This window comes from Prinia subflava, chromosome 1, assembly GCF_021018805.1.
Source record: "Prinia subflava isolate CZ2003 ecotype Zambia chromosome 1, Cam_Psub_1.2, whole genome shotgun sequence".
Classification (NCBI taxonomy): Eukaryota; Metazoa; Chordata; class Aves; order Passeriformes; family Cisticolidae; genus Prinia; species Prinia subflava.
In genome coordinates this window covers 20,244,238-20,252,095 of record NC_086247.1, presented here as the reverse complement: position 1 = coordinate 20,252,095, position 7,858 = coordinate 20,244,238, and the positions used below count along the sequence as shown (strand labels likewise).

The 7,858-nt window shown below is 47.1% G+C and overlaps 1 protein-coding gene across 1 annotated transcript; it reads left to right on the top strand.

Annotated features, from left to right (window-relative positions):
* Positions 1 to 208: 208 nt before the first annotated feature.
* Positions 209 to 6,788, top strand: CTHRC1 (collagen triple helix repeat containing 1). Its single transcript, XM_063389816.1, has 4 exons — positions 209 to 559; positions 3,584 to 3,805; positions 5,066 to 5,282; positions 6,405 to 6,788. Exons 1-4 carry the CDS (start codon positions 428 to 430, stop codon positions 6,545 to 6,547), a joined length of 714 nt encoding a protein of 237 aa, XP_063245886.1. The 5' UTR covers positions 209 to 427; the 3' UTR covers positions 6,548 to 6,788.
* Positions 6,789 to 7,858: the final 1,070 nt, after the last annotated feature.

Sequence of the window (7,858 nt, the reverse complement as noted above, 5' to 3'; positions counted from 1 at the left end):
ACAGCTCCTTCCTCGGAAAGGAGTCCCCTGCTGCCGAACAAACACCTGAGGATGTGGAATGGAACAGCCTGGGGCTCGGGGAGGGCCGGCAGGGGCTCGAGGAGGGCCGGCAGGGGCTCGGGGAGGGCCGGGAGGGGCTCGGGGAGGGCCGGGAGGGGCTCGGGGAGGGGCTCCGGGAGGGGCTCGGGCTCTGCCCGGGGAGAGCGCGGCGGGGCCGGCCCGAGGGGAGCCCCGGCCCCGCGCCAATGGCGGCGGGGGGGCGGCTCTGCCCGGCCGGCCCGCTCGGTTACAGGATGGAAATTCCCGGCCTCCCCGGGGAGGGAGCTCGGGCTGCGCTCTCTGAAAGGCTCATTTATCTCCGCACTGCCGCCCGAGCGGGGTCCCGGGCTGCTGCTGCCGCCGGCCCGGCGCACCCCCGGCCCGCACCATGCCCCGCGTCCCGGCCGCCGGCCCGCTGCTGCTGCTGCTGGCGCTGCTGCTGCTGGCGGCCCCGCACGGCGGCTCCGAGAGCCCCAAGGGCAAGCAGAAGGCGCTCCGCCAGCGGGAGGTGCTGGACGTGGTGAGGGCGGCGGCGCCGGGGACGGAGCGGGGGGCGCGGAGGTGTCGGGGAGCCGGGCGGGCGGGGGGTGGCCGAGGAGCCACGCAGCCGCTTTGTTCTTGTAAAGATAGGAAAAATGCGATAGATCAGAGGCTTTCGAAAAATCTCGTGTCCGCTCCAGGCAGGGAGCGCGGGTCCCGCGCTGCTGGGCATCTCTTGGTTGTGCTGAATCAGGAAAATGCGGACGAGGCGCTGGACGGGCTTTGACACAGCCGCAGGCTTTGGGCGGCCCGGTGATGCTTCAGCGCTTTCCCCATCGGGCTGGGTCGGGGATCGCGGCTGGAGCCGGCGGAGCCCGCACTCCCCGGGGCCCGGGCCGGGCACCGCTGGGAGCCGAGGCAGCGCCGGGGCTGCTCCCTGCCCCTGCTGCACGGGCAGCGCCGAGCTCCTACCGCGCCTCCGACACAGGCAGTAAACGCTGTTCAGCTCCTTCCAACACGAGCACTTAACTGCCGTTCAGCTCCTAAAATGCCAGTGGATAAATAGGAGTGAGAAAAACTATCTGTATGCCCTAAAAGCTGTCTGCATGCTTACTGAGCACACTTCTCCTTGGAGTCGCATGAATGCATTATTTCCTTCGGCTGCACGGACTGCACGCCACTGTTGCAATTCCATTGCTACGAGAAACCTGAATGCATTGGGACTATCCCATCTCAGGGATAGATGACAGCAGGGAAATTTTCCAGTCCTTGGAATGCAGAAAGCAGATGTGAAGGTATTTCTGTGAGCTGCTGGACTGCCGTTCACCTTCTATAGAAAACCAGTGGTCTGGCCATTTCTTCCGTGATCTCCAGAGAGATCCCCTAAAGTGATGTACTGGAAGCATCACTGCTAGCAAAGCTCCTTCCCTTTCACACTACTTCATTGCCTTTTCACTTTTATTGTGGAAATTGGATTGCGCTGAGAATTAGGAGTCTGTAGACATGGATGAGCTAACATTTTCTGAGCAGTATTTTAGGGTCTCTCATTTCTTTGAAATTGCTCAGTGCTCTTTTGGATGCAACTGAGTGAGCAGCAAAGTGTGGGTAAATCAATGGCAGCTGACTCATGCACAGCCCAGCTGTGCAGACTGTTTCAGCAGAAGCCCCACCAGGGCAGAATGGAGGCAGGACTGAGGGGAGATCCTGGATGTTTAAATATGTTTTATGCATTTCCAGCGTAAGAAAGCATGAAAAAGACTTGACTTGGCAAGACAGACAGTTTTAGTTGGAGTGGAGCCCAAAGCCCAGGTGATTCTTGTGCTCCCATTTATTTTTTTGAGGTGCCATGTCTGAGGAGCTCTCCCTGTGTGGCTGTGGGTCCAGCTCCTCTGTGAAGGCAGGCCAGCCCCTCTCGTGTCTCTGGGGATGGGGGCAATAGGCCAGAGTTCTGGCCTGTCCCCAGCTCTTGCCTATTTGCACGTCCAGGGTTTCTGTGGTGAGTAACCACATGCAAAAGCCAGAGCCAGCCACTGTCACAAATAGAGTCTGGTGGGAAAGCAACAGCAAAACCAGCTAACTGCTGCTGTGTGAAATAGAAATGTCCTGGCATTGTTCTCCTGGGTTGGTGTGTGCTTTGCCAGCCAGCCTTCTCTTCAGCTAACTTTCCTAAAACGTCGTTTTCTTCATTAAAATATTCCAGTATTTCCAGTGCCTTTAGCCAGCAGGATTTTCTTTGGTGAAGGTAGTAAGGGAAAGCTAGCAACCATTAGTCAAAACTCTCATCTGACTTCTTACTAGACCTCTCCATACAGTCACTGATTTTACTTTTGGTGTGGTTCCAGTTAAGACTGTGATGGCTCTGCTGGTTTTTGCACCAGAACCCGTGAAAAGGCACAGCCTCAGTGAAGAAAGTTCACCAGTCTGAAAAAGGAAAGAGGGCTGTAGTTTGTAGTGCCTGCAGTGCAGACAGGATCATGGCTGGCATGAGCAGGAATAGGTGTAGCACTGTTTCTTTTTGAAACAGGTGAGGATTAGGTGGTTTAAACTGGATGAAGACAAATAAATGTGAGAAAGTGGAAGAGCAGAATACAGCTCTCTGTGGGGATTTGGGATAAGACTGGAGAAAGCAGTCAGTCACCAGATGGGGAAGTGCACATGAAGTGAGAGCCATGGGCAGCCCGTGCGGGTTCCTGCTCAGCATTTCCATGCTGGCCGGCACCAGTGCTCCACCCGCATCCCAGCACTCAGGCTGCTGAGGGAAGGAGCTCTGGGCTTCTTCCCAAAGCCTGCTCTCCAAGGTGGGCAGTCCCAAGTCTCACAAAGTATGAAGGCGATCTGTGTTAACATGGAGTTTGGGAGAGCAACATTTGACCTTTCTTAGCTAATACTGTGATGTTAGGAAGGATGTTAGTGTGCCCTCCCCCCACATGTGCCTTCCCACTATTACAAACAGGGTTCCTGAGTTCAGCTTTATTCCAGGGTGCAGCTTCCCCCAGTCCTACCACCATCCATTTGTGTGCATGTTGGAGTCTGAACTGTGGTGCTTGATTATCACGATGTGCTTGTGTACCAGAGGAGTAGTGACAGAAGAAAAGTGGCATTAACCTTTGCTCTCTATGAAATGGAAAATTTTCTTTAAAAAAATGAAAAAATAATTATGAAAACATATTAGCATAGGCAATTATATAAGTCATGGTGGGTTAGGAGAAAGCAACTATTAACATGTGACTCCTTTATTTGTTTCTGTATTGAAATGTTTTTACTCCTCTGAGGTTTTCCAACAGGTTTTTATTCTTTGACTGGGTAAAGTTTTAATTCTAGGATTTATGTATCATTTCATTAAAAAGATGGCATCTTATTTTACAGCAAATTCTGCTGGCAATTCTTATAGTTGAAAATGTATTCTTCATTTTTTTTTTTCCTGTGGAACCACTTTCTCAGAGATGCAGAAATAGCCCATCATGGCACAGCAGGGGCTTTGTGTTTTGTTGTTATTCATTTGTGCTTGACTTGGTTAGCCTCAGAATTAAGGGATGGAAGCAGCAAGATCTGTTCTGTCTTCCAGTATAATGGCATGTGCTTACAAGGGCCCAGCGGTGTTCCTGGACGGGATGGAAATCCGGGAGCCAACGGGATCCCTGGGACACCTGGGATCCCGGGACGGGACGGGCTGAAGGGGGAGAAGGGCGAGTGCATGCGTGAGAGCATCGAGGAGTCCTGGACACCCAACTTCAAGCAGTGCTCGTGGAGCGCGCTCAATTACGGCATCGACCTTGGCAAGATCGCGGTAAGCTGGCTCTGCCCCAGGGCTGCACCAACCACAGCAGGCTCCAGGCCTGCCTCTGTGAGCTGGGCAGTGCCAGCCTCACACATCTCCTGCTGGGGCCTTTTTCTGCATGCAAGGGTGAATCTCTCAAAGGCTCAGCTGCTTCGGATTCCTCTCAGCTGTGTTTCAGCTATGTACCTCTTTCATTTCTGGAATAGGGTTTTGGAAGAATTTTACAGCTGGTGTAAGAGGATGTTTTGTAGACCAGATCTGTAGCTGTAAGGCTGAAAATCACAGTACCAAAAAAGTACCTCTAGCTTGCCCAAAACAGGGCAAGGTTTTTACCATTTCAATCCTAAAAAGGGACTAACACCTTTAATCTGTTAATTATACCCATCTTTATAACTCTTGCTCCAAAGTGGTTGTTCACTGAAACTCAGGTGCAGGATGCAAAGGATCAGCATTGCTCAGAAGCAGAATTGCCAGTGTCACCCAGACTGACACAGTCTGTCCTCTACTGCAGCCCTGGGTGTAAAACTTTCAGAAAAAATCCCTGCTCAGTCCCAGCTTTGAAGCAAAGCCCAGAGTGATTGTAGCAGTTTAACTGCTGTGCTGTGGTTAGAGGGAGAATCAACTTTTTCAGTAGATTTTTCTCACTGCCTTGTACTTGCAGAACTGTCCCTAGTTTGTTTGTTTGTTTGTTTGTTTCCCATGATATCCAGCATTCTGAAGACTGTGGTTAACATTTAAGTAATTAACAACCACTGAAAAACCTGAAAGTATTTATTTTTCAGTTGTGGAGATTTTATTTGGTATAAACTGTTCAGAAGTCTTGTGATAATCATTAAGTCCAGGATTTCTGTTAGCAGGGACAGAAACTGTGATGTCTTGTCATGCAGGGAGTTGGGGGTTGGACTAGATGATCTTCAGAGGTCCTTTCCAGTTCTTATGATTGGTTAATTCTGTGGCTTGAGTGCACCTTTAAGAGAGCTTGTATCCCTTTACATGAATCCCAGAAAGTAACTAGGCTACCAACTTAACAGCAGGTGTTATCTAAACAAAGAATCTCCATAATCCATTTTCTCCTTTACCATCTATGAGGCGCTGTTCTGATTTGCATCTTTGCACGAGGGATTTTCCAGGCTCTAATTATTTTTTTTTCCCAGAGGGGACTAAAGAGAATAACCAAAACATTTTGAAATAAATATATTCCTAAACCTGTGTCCTAAATGTATAGAAAATACCCAGGCTCAGACCCAGAGGTGTTTTGTCTCCTGCCAGGAGTGCACGTTTACCAAGATGCGCTCCAACAGCGCTCTCCGCGTGCTCTTCAGCGGCTCGCTGCGGCTCAAGTGCAGGAACGCCTGCTGCCAGCGCTGGTACTTCACCTTCAACGGGGCAGAGTGTGCTGGCCCGCTGCCCATCGAAGCCATAATATACTTAGATCAAGGAAGCCCGGAGCTGAATTCTACTATCAACATACACAGAACTTCCTCAGGTAGGTATGCTGGGAGAGCAGAGGTGCAGCAGAAGGCAGCAGCAGCAACCAAAGGCACAGAGTGGCCAACTCACACTTGTTCCTCTTACTCTGCTGCCTCAGAGTTGACTATTGATAAGTACCAGTATTATTATTTATTAAATGGTACTTTCTTGCTGTGGTATTTTTTGTGGTACTTATATCCTGAGATTTAGAAATGGAAGAGACTTCTGTCCAGACAGGTCTATTGATCTCTGCCACAGCACGAATACAGAGACATTCTGTGCTGTATTATCCTAAGGGAAACAGCCTTACTGCCAAGTAGTGTCATCCTGGCTTAAAATACTGACATTTGCACATTATCTGCAATTCCTCCTGCAATTTCTACTGATTTCAGGTGGGGCACAAAAGTACTTCTAAAGTGAAATACCTGGGAGTAATTCTGCTTTGCAGAGGGAAATGAGTGAACTCATTCAACATAATAGGATATGACACTAAGAAAAGGGAATGTGAAGTCTATGCCATTTCTCCACTTTCTTCCCTGTACTGCATGACTACATGAAATCTAATGTCTAGAGCTATTATAGGATGTTTTTCAGCATAGGGGTAGAGCTGACTGGTCTTCATTACCCCACCTCCAACTAGTGGTGCTCGTGGGGTATCAGGAGTGGAACTTTATACAGAAGCAGTGACTTAGGAGTGGAAAAGCTTACAGGGTGGCAATCACCTTTACAGGGCTTAGCTGTAAACCAGCTGTGCCTCCACCCCCTCCCATCACTGCTAGAAAGATGTCTGGAAGGGTATGAAGCCATATTCCAGCTCCCAGTGTGTAAATTTGGGTATTTAAAGAAGCAGGTACATCTCCCATTTAGCCATCCTGTGGATTGTGATCTGCTGCAGGTACTGCAATGTCAAACAGCAGCACGGACAGAAGCACAGCACGGCTGTTGCTGACGCTGCTAAATCTCTACATAATAGTTTTTATTTCTGAAATTGTTTTAAAATTCTAAAAACTGTTTGCATTTAACTAAATAGCACAAGCTTGCAACAAACTGCTGTTGTTAGGCAATTGTGTCCCCCTTCAGTTGTGAAATACAAAGGGATTGTGTGTGCTGAGGTAACCTCATTTTTGTCTTTGGTCAGTGGAAGGCCTGTGCGAAGGGATCAGCGCTGGCTTGGTGGATATCGCCATCTGGGTTGGGACGTGCTCAGATTACCCACGGGGAGATGCTTCTACTGGATGGAATTCAGTCTCCCGAATTATCATTGAAGAACTGCCAAAATAACTTCCCTCCCTTTGTATAATACCTTTTTATTATTATTATTTTGTACTATTTTTTTCGAAATTTATTTCAATAGAGTTGGATGCAAGTACTGGACTGAAAGGCACCAAAGCCTTGCATCTGTAGCCTTTGTCTTGTTTTGCACATGGCAGAGGCTTTTTTAATAAAAATTTTAGAATAGAAATATCAAAATCAAGTTCATTAATGTTTTAAATTTCTTTTTTGATGTAATACCACCACTGTTTTTAGAATTAACCATAACTTTTTGTATCAAATAAATAAGACCTTTTACAAAAAAAAATCCAGGTTATTTTATTGAGCATGAATCTGTTTAATGTATTTTACATGGTATTATGATACACGATTTTTTTAGAAGGCTTTATGGGTAAATGTCTAAGAAAGTAAAATCAGGCGTTAGCTTTAGCCTTCAGAAAACAAACATAAAATTTACTCCTATAAACCTGACTGCAGAAAAGGATGCTCTGCTGTTACAGTCTTGTCTCTCAACAAACTCCTGGTGACTTAACTGTGACCTAGACAATGTGGAAAGTGCCAAAAACCTCATTGTGAATAGCTGAGCAAAACCAGATTATCTAAGATCTTTCCTGTCTTGCTTCCTGATAGACTAGATTTCAGTGTAACATCTATGACTGGTCTTCACTATTAAGATGCAGACACTAAATAATTTTAGTTACAAGACTTCATTTCATTGCTCCAATAAAATAATTCTCCTGGACTTAGCCTTTCAGATATATAGAATCACTTTGGTGTTGGTTAAAAGCTAGATATATTAAACAGTTTAGAAGATACAGAAATAAGGCAGGCTGAAATGCCTAAGCTTTCAAAAAGTGAACTGGTAAAGTGAAACATTAATGTCAGAGCTGTTTGACAAGTGACAACACTGATCATGCCAAAAGACCATAAACCAGTGTTTTAAGTATCTTCTTCCAAATGCTGCAAGTGACATACTCAATTTTTTAAAATTTGTACACATTCTAAAGAGAAACAATAGTCATGTTTATATTACAAAATCAATTTTACATTAATGAAATAAAAAACCCACAAAAAGCATGTACAACATGCAAAAATCTCCACTCTTCCCAGAAATTAGAAGGCAAAAACCCCTCTAAACCTGAGATAATGAATTTATTTCAGCTATTTAGGATTAAATCCCATCTTCTTTTCTGAGCAGGCTGTAAGATCTCCCCCAGGCAGATGGGTAGCTCTTGCCTGTAGCTGTTGCAGATACCAGGGGAGGTTACCTGCAGTGAGGGGAGCACTTGGGCTTGCCCAGCTTCAAGATGGTGTGTGAGA

Coding starts and splice junctions, on each gene's coding strand:
- CTHRC1 (XM_063389816.1), top strand. CDS start 428: ATGCCCCGCGTCCCGGCCGCCGGCCCGCTGCTGCTGCTGCTGGCGCTG. Junction 560..3,583: donor AGCGGGAGGTGCTGGACGTG/GTGAGGGCGGCG, acceptor TCTGTCTTCCAG/TATAATGGCATGTGCTTACA. Junction 3,806..5,065: donor TCGACCTTGGCAAGATCGCG/GTAAGCTGGCTC, acceptor GTCTCCTGCCAG/GAGTGCACGTTTACCAAGAT.